The sequence below is a fragment of the Ammospiza caudacuta genome, chromosome 16 (assembly GCF_027887145.1).
Source record: "Ammospiza caudacuta isolate bAmmCau1 chromosome 16, bAmmCau1.pri, whole genome shotgun sequence".
Lineage (NCBI taxonomy): Eukaryota > Metazoa > Chordata > Aves > Passeriformes > Passerellidae > Ammospiza > Ammospiza caudacuta.
In genome coordinates this window covers 11,909,759-11,921,603 of record NC_080608.1, presented here as the reverse complement: position 1 = coordinate 11,921,603, position 11,845 = coordinate 11,909,759, and the positions used below count along the sequence as shown (strand labels likewise).

The 11,845-nt window shown below is 50.9% G+C and overlaps 1 protein-coding gene across 2 annotated transcripts in view; it reads left to right on the top strand.

The window, feature by feature from the left end:
* Positions 1 to 11,845, top strand: part of FLT4 (fms related receptor tyrosine kinase 4) — a 57,088-nt gene that overhangs the window by 37,172 nt on the left and 8,071 nt on the right. Inside the window, exons 11-25 of one of the 2 annotated variants that reach the window (XM_058815210.1) lie at positions 19 to 157; positions 2,702 to 2,810; positions 3,851 to 4,210; positions 4,459 to 4,605; positions 5,258 to 5,389; positions 5,667 to 5,773; positions 6,078 to 6,213; positions 6,986 to 7,090; positions 8,486 to 8,599; positions 8,835 to 8,923; positions 9,157 to 9,304; positions 9,863 to 9,957; positions 10,289 to 10,411; positions 10,790 to 10,901; positions 11,266 to 11,365. In XM_058815210.1, coding sequence (XP_058671193.1) covers positions 19 to 157; positions 2,702 to 2,810; positions 3,851 to 4,210; positions 4,459 to 4,605; positions 5,258 to 5,389; positions 5,667 to 5,773; positions 6,078 to 6,213; positions 6,986 to 7,090; positions 8,486 to 8,599; positions 8,835 to 8,923; positions 9,157 to 9,304; positions 9,863 to 9,957; positions 10,289 to 10,411; positions 10,790 to 10,901; positions 11,266 to 11,365 — 2,016 coding nt within the window. Of the gene's footprint in view, positions 1 to 12; positions 158 to 2,701; positions 2,811 to 3,850; positions 4,211 to 4,458; positions 4,606 to 5,257; positions 5,390 to 5,666; positions 5,774 to 6,077; positions 6,214 to 6,985; positions 7,091 to 8,485; positions 8,600 to 8,834; positions 8,924 to 9,156; positions 9,305 to 9,862; positions 9,958 to 10,288; positions 10,412 to 10,789; positions 10,902 to 11,265; positions 11,366 to 11,845 lie in introns of both variants that reach the window. The other variant, XM_058815209.1, reaches the window with a different exon arrangement.

Sequence of the window (11,845 nt, the reverse complement as noted above, 5' to 3'; positions counted from 1 at the left end):
CTGCTGGATTAGCAACAGCAGGCACCGGGCAGCAAGGCGCCACCAGAGGGACCGGATGCCCGAGTGCAAGGACTGGAAAGATGTGTCACAGCAGGACGCCGTGAACCCCATCGAGAGCATTGATACCTGGGTGGAGTTCGTGGAGGGGCGGAACAAGGTGAGGCTGCATCCCAAACCCATCCTGGGACAGGGAGCTGGAGACTGGCACGGGACTCCTTTGCAATCAGCCAGGAAAAGTGGCCTGGAAAGGGGCCTGGCACAGACAGATTTGGGGAGGGCTTCACACCTCTGCTTCTAAAGTAAACCATCAGTGGCAGTTCCCAGCCCTGGGGCTCCACAGTACCAGGCAGCCCTGGAGCGAGGGAGAGCTGTCATCCTTGAGAAATTACCCTGTGTCCAGAGAGGCCCCCACTGGGGCTGGCTGCACAGGAGGGATTTCATGGATTGCTATTGAACACAGGACATCCAGCTAGGGAAAACTGGAACAGGTGCTGTGGGGGTCTCATGGCCTTTTCTGAGTATTTTGCATGAGCTGTTCTGTAAAAATCAAGCCCTGCAGAGCATCCTGGGCAAGAAATCAAGAATCACAAACCGCCCAGGAAATCTCTGGCCTTGGGAAGGTGCCTGTGTCTGGTGGGGCATTTCATCCAGCTGTGCCCATCCTGGTGGGGTGAGGGTGGTTTGGAGAAGCTGGCATCCATCCGCTGCAGCTTTGTGAGTGGGAGCAATGCGTGCTCCACAAAGCCACTTCTCCATCACAGCATTTCCTCTCTGGAAGGAACATCTCTCCCTCACTGCAGTGTGTGACCTGCTTGCTGCCTGCTTCTCTCAGTCTCCCGGGTAGCCAGGAGTGTGAGGTCTGTGCCATGACGAGGTTCCTGTCCCCACTGGTGTCGGGCACCAGCCGCTCACAGAGGGATGCAGAACAAACAAATGGGCCCCTGCTTCCGAAAGTCACTTCCTGTTTTCCTACACACCTCTAAAGGCACTTCCCGTCCCCTGGCCTGGCCGGGAGTTCATCACTCTGCCAAAAGGGTGGCACGGGCAGATGATTCTCCTCCCAGAGCAGCTGAAGGGAGGTTGAGGGATTGGTGTTCCCCAGGGATGGAAGCAGGGGTGGGGGGAGCTCTTGGGTAAGAAGCCCCCACTACAGATGTGACACTTTTATTGGTCCTTTCTGATCTTCCCCTATTTTCCCCATTTTCTTCCTTCTATTCCTTAGCTGTGTCCTTCTCATTCCATCTGTTTGGTTGTAACTGTCCTTAGGTTGTGCATCCCCACAGACGTGCAAGAGCTTTGGGAGAAAAGAGCTTTTCCATTCACGGTGGAATGCTACATCCTAAAATCTGCTTTCTCTCTCTTTCCTTGTCCTTTCTGCCTGTCTTCTCTCACCATCCTCCTGGTTTTTATTCCATCTGTAAAGGCCAGAATGAGCCACAGGATACGCAGTGCACAGTCATGCACTGCAGGCAGCAGGATGATGTCAGATCAAGAAACCCCAAGTCAAACATAACACTGTAGATTAGAAGGAAAATCCCCAAGAAACAGGAAAGGCAGCACACAAAAGTGCCAGCAATAGGGTCACTCTGGTTGTATGAATAACCCCAAGAAACGGAAAAGGCAATGGACAAAAGTACCAGTAATAAAGTCACTTCTGCTGTGTTGAGTATGCACTGAATGAATGGCTGTTCCTTCTGGTTAACACAACCTCAATACATTGCCCCTCAGAACGGAAATGCTTCCCAGTCTATGGGATTATGGGATGTAAAGGCAAAGAAATTTCCCTGTAGGAGCACGTTAATTTTGCATTTTAAACACCATCTCATTAAAGGGAGTTTTTAACTTGTCATTTAAACTGGAGCCTCAAACTGCAAGTCTCCTCTAAGGGGAGTGCTTGCAACACTTTTGGTAGCTCACAAGTGTGCAATGTGAGCCAGGAGGAGGAGGAGAGCAGCTTTATTCCCCAGCTGCTTTTCTTGGCTAATTTGGAGGCAGCATCCCCTGGGTCCATGCTCCCAGGATGGCAGCCTGGCTGTTTGCCCAACCTTAGTCATGTCTTGCTGGAGGGAGAGAGGAGGAAGCTTTTAGGACCGTGTCTGTGTACACTTGGAATTCAATGAAAGATGACATCTCTTTCTGAAGGGATGAGAGCTGGGATATTTTCACAGGTTTGATTTCTCCTTATGAATAAAAGGAGTGCTTGCAAGTCTGTAAGTACCTGTAAATCCCACTGAACGCTGTGGGACACTAAGTAGTCTCTTAACTGCGGAGGGCTCAGGGAATCAAAGCCCTGGTGTCCTTTCCCTTTATTCCCACTGTTATAAATAAAGCTTGGCAGGAGCTTAACCATCCCCTCAGCTCTGTATCCTGTTACTGTCCCCCTTGCTGAGCACTGTCCCCATTGTGACCCCGGGGGCTTAATAAGAAATTTGCTCCTATGGAGAGGCATCTATGCTGACTGGGCTCTGTAAAAAGATGCAGAGATTGGGAATAAAATAATGTTATTATTGGTAGAGCCAACAGATAAAGCTTGAAATGCACAAAGGGCTGTAGGATAAGGGTCTTGTTTTGCATAACCCTTTCCTAGGGTTATGCAACAACAGCTATTGGGGGCTTTGCTACCTGCCAGAGAGCAGCAGTGATTCTACTTCTCTTCCCTGTTCTCTTCCTAACTCTTCCTTATGTTCTGTTCCCCCATCAGACAGTCAGCAAACTGGCCATCCAGGAGGCCAACGTCTCAGCCATGTACAAGTGTATTGCCTCTAATAAAGTGGGTCGAGACGAGCGGCTGATCTACTTCTACGTGACCAGTGAGTACTGTAAAATGCTCCCCACCTGCACCAGCCAAGCTCTCTGCTTGAAATAGGCAGGTCCCTAGACCTGTCAGGTCCTGCCATTCACACTTGGGATCTTCAACAATCCAGCAGGAAAGCAGGGCTAACCCAGAGCTCTGCTGGGTGGCAAAAGCCTGAAGCCCTGGCAGCAAATAGCACAGGCAGAGTTTGGCAGGCAGATCTGGGGATGAGCCAGCACTGCCTGTGCCTGGGTCCTGAAGCAGCCCTGGCAGGTCCTGGGCAGATCCTGGGCTGGGGATGTGTCTGGTCCAAGAGCATCCTCTAGTGGCACCGCTCGACCTATCCCAGGCCAGGTCCCACTGCCTCAGCCCCCGGCAGTGATCCCACGGGATTCTGGTGATGGCAGGAAGCTGAGTTTGTAGGAACCAGAGCCCCGCGATGTGGCCTGGAGTCATGGACCATAGGGGGCTGCACGAGCCTTCCGCCAGTGGTACCCAGTCCTGGCGGGAGCCTGTCCCTGTCTGCTGAGAAAGGGAGCCCAGCAAGGGCACTGCAAAACCTTATCCTATAGAGTGAGAATTCTATAATAAAATTCCCAGCCCAGAAGGAATAGCCCTTGTGATAGTACCTGTGCTGTCAGGGCCACCAGCTGTTGTGAAGCAAGATGAACACCTTCAGTCACTACTTCAGTAATGCTCTCTGCGTTGCTGTCCAGGCTGCTGTGTCACTGCCTGCACATGTGAAGGTGGGCATTTGTGCAAACCAGAATGCTGCAGCTGAGCTGGGAGCAGTAACAGCCTAATTCAAACCTCCATGGCTTGTTTCATTTGTGACCCCATCTTAATTTCACCCTGGGACTTGAGCATATCCCCTGGCACTCGCTGGGCTTAAGCTGTGATTGCCAGCAGTTTGCACGTCACCGTTCTGGTCTACAGTGGTTTCCTTTACTCTGAGGACAGGCGGATCTCTGAGAGCTGAGCCCAAGGAGACAATTTCATTGTGTCTGGCAGCTCAGCCATGAAAACTCATTCACATGTTCATTTCCTTCCTGAAAGCCATTCCAGACGGGTTCGAGATTGAGTCCCAGCCCTCAGAAGAGCCCATAGAGGGGCAGGACCTACAGCTGAGCTGCAATGCAGACAACTACACCTATGAGAACCTGCAGTGGTATCGGCTGAACCTCTCCAAGCTCCACGATGAAGAGGGCAACCCCCTGGTGCTGGACTGTAAGAACGTCCACCACTATGCCACCAAGATGCAGGGGGAGCTGCGCTTCCAGCCCGACTCCAACGATGCGACCTTGCTGCTCACCATCCCCAACATCTCCCTGGATGAGGAGGGGGATTATGTGTGTGAGGTGCAGAACAGGAAGACCCGGGAGAAACACTGCCACAAGAAATACATCTCTGTGCAGGGTGAGGGTCCACAGGGCTGGCGGGAGTGACACAGGAGAGCTGGTGCTCTTGCTGCCATCAGCTTCCCAGGCCATCCCCAGGGAAAGCCACACAAGCAAGCTAAACTCAAGGTGGCAAAGGCAGGGCACATGGGTTCTCAAGACACCTTCAGCAGGGGTCAGAGACCCAAAGGCCCCCAGGAACACAGATATTCTCTTGATCAATCAGTTTCCCGTTTTCCCCTCCTCCTCTTTGTGCTGCTCCTCCAGCCCTGGAGATCCCCCGCCTCAAGCAGAACCTGACAGACATTTGGGTGAACGTCAGCGACTCCATTGAGATGCGCTGTAAAGTGGACGGCAACCACGTTCCTGAAATCAGCTGGTACAAAGACGAGAAACTGGTGCAAGAAGTGTCAGGTACAGTGGGCTGGGGGTGGATCACAGGCAGGGCAGTTTGTACAGCAGCTGGAGAGCTGAACACTGCTGGGTTCTGGGACTTGCTGTCCCCAGATAAAGGCAGCCGTACTCTGAATCAGCCAGAGCCTGGTTTTAATCACATTCTGTCCTAATTTGATGCATTCTCACTGGCCAAGTCTGTGCCCTAGGGCCCAGCTCAACACTGTCTGTGCTTGTGCACATTCAGCTGGAGAGCAGGGGGAGAGAAATCATTCATGTTCTTACTCTCAGCCCAGTGCCTGGTGTCTCTGATTGTGCAGGCACCGACCCAGATTTCATGGAAAGGACATGCGAAGGATCCAGGCACATTGCAGAGGGAAAGGAACAGGTTCTGAGGGTGAAGCAGAACTTGAGACACCAACTGGACTGCCTGGGCACTGTCCCTATATTCAGCATGTTCAGTGGGGGATTTGTAACCCCCATACACTGCCTGGGGAGAGGCCCTCCAGGTTTTTTCTGGGGCCATCAAGAGAAGAGTCTCTACCAGCTGGTGTGATGTCATTCTGCCATCTAAAATGAATCAGCCAAAAAATGCTCATGGACTTGAGCCTGAGACCAGTGCACTAATCTTCCCTCTCTGTCAGTGACCATGACAACCCTCTGTGCCTTACAGGGATCGACCTGGCAGACTTCAACCAGAGGCTGAGCATCCAGAGGGTGAGGGAGGAGGATGCTGGGCTCTACCTGTGCAGCGTCTGCAATGCTAAGGGCTGTGTGAACTCCTCAGCCAGTGTCTCCGTGGAAGGTACCAGCAGCCACAGCTCCCCTGGGGATGTGAAGGGGTGGAACAGGAATTATGGCCAAGCTCCCATGCCTCTTCCCTGTGACAGTGGGAGGCAGTGAAAGCCCCCTGCCCTTGCTGGTGGCATGATGCTCTCATAGGAGAGCATAGTGCAGAGCATGTTTAGCTCAGGCAAACATGTCTCCAGTCACCCCACATCCTGCTGCAGGCCATAAGGAATGGCTGAGTTGGAGCATAGAATGGGAATCTCTGAAGCTGTGATTGCCTTTCCATCCCACAGGCTCTGATGACAGGACCAATGTAGAGATTGTCATCCTGATTGGCACTGGAGTTATTGCTGTTTTCTTCTGGATCTTACTTATCCTCATCTTCTGCAACATCAAAAGGGTACGTGACTGTCACTGCCCCAGGCAGGGAGGGTGGCATATCAGGGCTTGGGGCAACACCAGTGCTGTGATGTGGGGCTGCATGAGAGCACCTGGTAAAAGGAGGTGATTGAGTGATGCTTCCAGTGCTCTCACTGCCAAGGACAGGGTGAGTAAGGGCTGAGGTAAAGGAGGTGATGGGGGATGGCCTTTGCTTGAGGGGGTAAGAGGTCAAGGCAGGCAAGGAATCCAAATCCCATCTGGGAGTCAGCACCCAGGGCAAGGAGGGCACCTCCTCACCCTTGGTGTTGGCTGGTTTCCTGCAGCCAGCCCACGCAGACATCAAGACAGGCTACCTCTCCATCATCATGGACCCTGGCGAGGTGCCCTTGGAGGAGCAGTGCGAGTACCTGCCCTATGATTCCAGCAAGTGGGAATTCCCCCGAGACCGCCTGCGCCTGGGTGAGCCAGACCCTCCCTCCCCCTGCACGCTGCAGCCAGGGCTTCCCACCAGCCCTACAAACTCGCCCTTCTTAACACACCTCTGTGCATTTCATGCCTTCTCTCTGCCTCAGGCTTCCCATCCTTTTCCCCAGGCTGTCCCTAAAGCCCAGCTGTGCCTGGGAAATCTCTTTAGGACTGACTGTAGACAGGTCTGAACCAACTGTTATCCCACACAGATATTGGTGAAAACAGGAGACCCCCGGGCATAGTTTAAGACACATCCCCATATTTTCCAAGTGAGAGTCTGGACAGAACAGCCCAGTTTACAGCAGGTACCCCAAGTTCAGGACCAGGATTGCATCCATTATTTTCCTCATGTTGGGACACCTACCTGCAGCCTCTTCCCTTTAAAGAGCAGCAGGCTACCTTTGAGGCACAAAGCAGTGACATTAGTCCTGGCTGCTGTGCTGCCAGGGGTCATTTACCTTTCCCACACACAACAACTTGTTGCTTGAGGACAACAAACAGCCCCTCACTTCTGCATGGCCATTTCCTTCCTCTGCTTTGTTCATGCCAGCTCTGTCTCAGTTCCTCCCATCGTCCTTTCTCTTATTCTCACCAACACAGCAAGCAGCCACCTGAAAGGGCACATGTTCCACTCCTTCCTTTTCCTTTATGATGTTTTTTCTTTCTTCTTCCCATGATTTCCTGTTGGGATTTTTGTTTTCCTTCATTCTATTCTCCCTTTTCTGCATCTGCCTTTCTTCACATTTATTCTCCTTGTCCATAGGTAAAGTCCTGGGTCATGGTGCCTTTGGGAAGGTGGTGGAAGCATCTGCATTTGGGATCAATAAAAGTAACAGCTGTGAGACTGTAGCAGTCAAAATGCTGAAAGGTATGGGAACAGTGAAGCAAAACAGGCAATGTGTGTAGACAGCAATTAATGAGGCACCTGCCATGGAACATTCACCCTGTAAATGCCTGGAGTTTAATTAATGGCTTCTTGGCCTCAACACAGTTGATCCTCTTTGGCTCCATTCAGCTGCACTGAGGGGCTGAAGTGGCAGAACTGACAGCAAGGACTTCTGGAACTCAGCTTTCAAGGAAATTTAGCTGTCTGCAGAGGCAAAGAATAAAATCTGTCTCAAAGGCCTAACAAGAATCCAGAGTCCCTCTTTGGCATGCCACTGAAAGAAGTGTTGCTCCCAATTGCCTTCTTCCAAATTTGCCTGTATTTTGTGTTTATGGGCCAGATCCAGGGCTGGGTAAGGAAGTAGGTTGCAGCTCTTATCCAGTTCTGAGGGCTAAATTGGCTTTGCACCCAAAGCCTGGTCTATCTAGAGTGAGATTTTAAACTTTTATAGCCATGCTTTCAAACAGGCATCCAAAACATTATTCTGTAATCTGGCACCAAACAAAATACTGAGGCAGTCTCTGGCCAGAAGTAGCCTGTACATGGAAATCATGTAATGGCTCATCTGAGCAGTATTTGCTGTTGTAAGTGTACAGATCATCTGCACAGCAGTGGGGAGCCTGGGGAGCAAGGCTGCTTTACAATTTTTTGAGGCAAGGCTCTCACCTGGCCCATCAGCTGCAGCTCAAGAGGATACTTCTTCCAGGATAGTCTTCCAGGCTAAATTTACAAACTCTCAAGTAAGACAAAATGCGCATGGGGAGGGTAAGAAGTATGAAAAAGGCACACAAAACCAGAGAACACACCCTGTGTAAAACAGAGGTCAAGAACTGATGGACACTTGAGAGAAGATGCAGTACAGAGATATGGCAGGAGCATGACACTGTGTTTGCTACTGAAGAGAAATCATCAAAAGATATCTGGGTTTGAGTTGAGACAGCTCCTATCTTCAATTGTGATAAAAAGAATCAGATATCTTTTGTTCCTAATTTTCTTTCAAATTGTTTCATGGCTCGTTATCTCTGTTTGGAGGCCAAAAGGGCAGAGATTCAAACGGGTGCATACCAATGAAAGTCTCAAGTGATGTTTTTCACTGCACAACTATCATAAAGAAAAAATTTGTTGGACACAGATTATGTTGTTCTTTGTTCTGGGTCCCTGCATTTACAGAGAGCACCCCACATGTTACAGCAGGGATCCTGGGATCTGCAGACAAGGCTCAACATTTCACGTGGGAACATGCAATAACAAAATGTTCCGAGGCTTTGAGGTCACAGCCCCCTCAGCAAGACTCATATTAACATGCTGCTAGAGGAGAGTGGTGAGGGGGAGTGAAAAGTCTGAGGAGGTGTCATGACATGGTCTGTGTGTTTCCAGAGGGAGCTACTGCCAGCGAGCACAAGGCTCTGATGTCAGAGCTGAAGATCCTCATTCACATCGGGAATCACCTCAACGTGGTGAATTTGCTGGGTGCCTGTACCAAACCCAATGGTAAATATCCCAGGGCAGCAGGCTGTGCTGCTCCCAAAAATCAGAGCTTGTCCCTTGAGTGGTTTTGCTGTCCACGTGTGAAATCACAGGGACCTGGGGGAAGATATTGGTGTGTTTGTGTGCACTTAGAGCAGTTGTCACAGCTCAGTAGGGCTGCACATAACACAAGTTGTGGCAAATTCTGACCAACTCAAGCCCTTACTTCTAGCCTTAACCTTTGGTCTCTTCTCACCAGGTCCACTCATGGTAATTGTTGAGTTCTGCAAGTATGGAAACCTCTCCAACTACCTGCGGACCAAGAGGGAAGGATTCAGTCCTTACAGGGTGAGTAGCTTCCTTTGCCCCTAGGGACCTGTCCCATGTCTAGGGAAGGAAGGCATGCAGCCTAATAGATGATCTGACAAGGTGACAAAGAAAGGCTCTGTCCTTCTTTCTGCAATGGTAGATGCTTCCAGGCCAGAATTACAGTATAAGAACAGGAAGAGACTGTGCAGCTCATGGATGCAGGGGTTACAGTGTGCATTGCCTGCTGAGGGTTTTGGTTTGTCCCCTGGCAGGAGAAGTCTCCCAGGCTGCGTATTCAGGTGCAGTCCATCGTAGAGGCAGTGAGAGCAGACAGGAGGAGCCGCTCGGGGACCAGCGACAGTGCCATCTTCCACCGCTTCCTGCTGCACAAGAGCCGCCCAGCGCTGCCCATCCAGGAAGGTAACACTGCAGCCTTGGCACCAGCTCCCCACCTGGACCACCAAAACCATGCCAGACTTGGCCAGCTTGGGGAATGGGCAGGGAATATCAGTGGGGAGTGGGGCCCCAGCCTTGGAACTGATCACTGTTGGATGGAAATTCCCCAAACAGGGCTATTGTGTCATCTGCTGTGTCTTCTGGTGTCAAACCCAGAAGGGAGAATTAAATCCCTTTGGGTATTTTAGCCTGAAGAAAGGAGAACTGAGGGGGATCTTGTTGAGTCCTCCCTAGGACAGAAATACTGAGCTGACCTTCAAAGCCCCTTCCAGTCCTGTTCCCCACAACTCTGTCTCACTGACATGTGCTGGAAGCTGGACTCTTTCTCCTCACACTTGAGCAGGTTCCTGCTTTGTGCCTTCTGCCACATAAGCAGAAAATCTTGGAGTTGAGCTGATTACTCCAGTTAGGACTGAGAACTGTGTTTCACTGAGAATCTGTCTGTATCCTGCAGTCCCAGAGAGAGGCAAGGAGGACAACAGATTGCCAATTGTCTAATCATTTTCTATTACTTCTGAACAGTGGATGACTTGTGGCAAAGTCCCTTGACAATGGAAGACCTCATCTGCTACAGCTTCCAGGTAGCACGTGGCATGGAATTCCTGGCGTCCCGAAAGGTGAGTTCAGTTCAGCCTTTCCTTTGCTCACTTGATCTCTTGTGCATGCCTGATGAGAGAGACCTTACCACAGCCACCTTTTAGATGACACACAGAGAGATTCAGTGATCTGCCTCACACTCCTCAAGAAATCTGAGACAGATGTGTGTGCACAAAGTTGCATTTCAACCTCTTCTTAACCAGCCCTTTTTGAAATTTTATCTTTAGCTTCTTTCCATTTCCACAATTCTCCCATTACAGCTCAGGTTTATGAGGAAGGGAGGTGCTGGGCACTTTCTGATTGTGGTTTCTCTCTTTCTCATTTTGTCCCTTCCTCTTTGTGTTCCCTCAGTGCATCCACAGAGACCTGGCAGCTCGCAATATCCTGCTGTCAGAAAACAACGTGGTAAAGATCTGTGACTTCGGCCTGGCCAGAGACATCTACAAGGACCCTGACTATGTCAGGAAAGGCAGTGTGAGTGCCATTTTCTCAAACCCTTTACAGTTTAGGGACCCTTGATGAAGAGATGAAAAAGCAGGAATGGAATTACTTGCATAGCTGGGACCAGAAGCCATTGGACCAATGACACAAGTCCTGTCCTCCTTCATCAGCAGATCTCTGTCTCCTTCCTTCTACCCCTCAGCCTGTCATTAACTTACTCTTCCTTATACTCTTTCAACTCCTTTTCAGTGTCTCTGTCCCTCTCTCTGACCAACCAATTCCTCCATGGAGAGAGGAGCAGGGCTATTGGCTCTGATTTCCTTTCATCCATTTCATCCCTTTGCTACCAGAAGGGCTGTCCTGGGACATGTTCCCAACTGAACATTTTTGCCTTGCCTCTCCCTCCTGCAGGCCCGTCTCCCACTGAAGTGGATGGCTCCAGAAAGCATCTTTGACAAGGTCTACACTACCCAGAGCGATGTCTGGTCTTTTGGGGTCCTCCTCTGGGAAATCTTCTCACTAGGTGAGTCCTAATGAGGGTCTTGTGCTGCTCAGGGAGACACCTCTACCCACGTAGCAGTTTGTGGGTGAGTCTGTGCATGACAGACATTCTGAAGCACATCTAAGGACTCATGGGAAGTGACACAATGTAGGCAAAAAAAATGTAGAGCTATGTCCACCCATGAACAGAGTGATGGGGACACAAGGATGCAGAGGTGGCCTCCAGCTCACTGAGGCAGAGAAGCCTGACTCAGGCAGCACCAAGGATTGGGCTGTGTATGAGTAGTGACCACACCTCTCAGTGTTCTGGGATGAAGGGCAGTCTCAAAAGGACTGGTTTCTGATGGCACATTTCATGTTCCCACCTTTCTTTGAACCTTTTTTAGGGGCATCTCCATATCCTGGAGTCCAGATCAATGAGGAGTTCTGCCAGAGGCTCAAAGATGGTACCAGGATGAGAGCCCCAGAGTATGCCACAGCAGAAATGTGAGTCAGAAACCTCAAGGATTCCAGCATTGGTCAGAGCAGGGGCCTCTGTGGGAGGGCAGAAACCTATCACATCCCAGCACAGAGAGAACAGGCCCCTCTCTGGGATGCCTGACCTTTAGCCAGGATATAGGATGAGCCAGCACATCCTTCCCTCTAGGCCATTACCTGGAGAGCAAGGCAGGTGGGTTCTGATCAGGGGTCTCTAGTGTCCTTGCATGCCTGTGCTGGGATGGGTCTGTCAGTGTGCACTGTGCTTTCCTGCTCTGAAGGGCATCAGAGGGGTCTGAATTAGCTCCTTGCTCCCTGTTATAAGTGCATAACAAACCAACACCCTGCCAGTAATTCCACCTGGCCAGTGTGCTGGGGGGCCAAGCTTTCCTCACAGTGCAGGAACTGGCAGTGCCAGTGGACACCATGTGGGTGGGAGCTGTGGAGTGGGGCAGGAGGGGATTTCTGTGGTGCAAAACCAGCATCTCT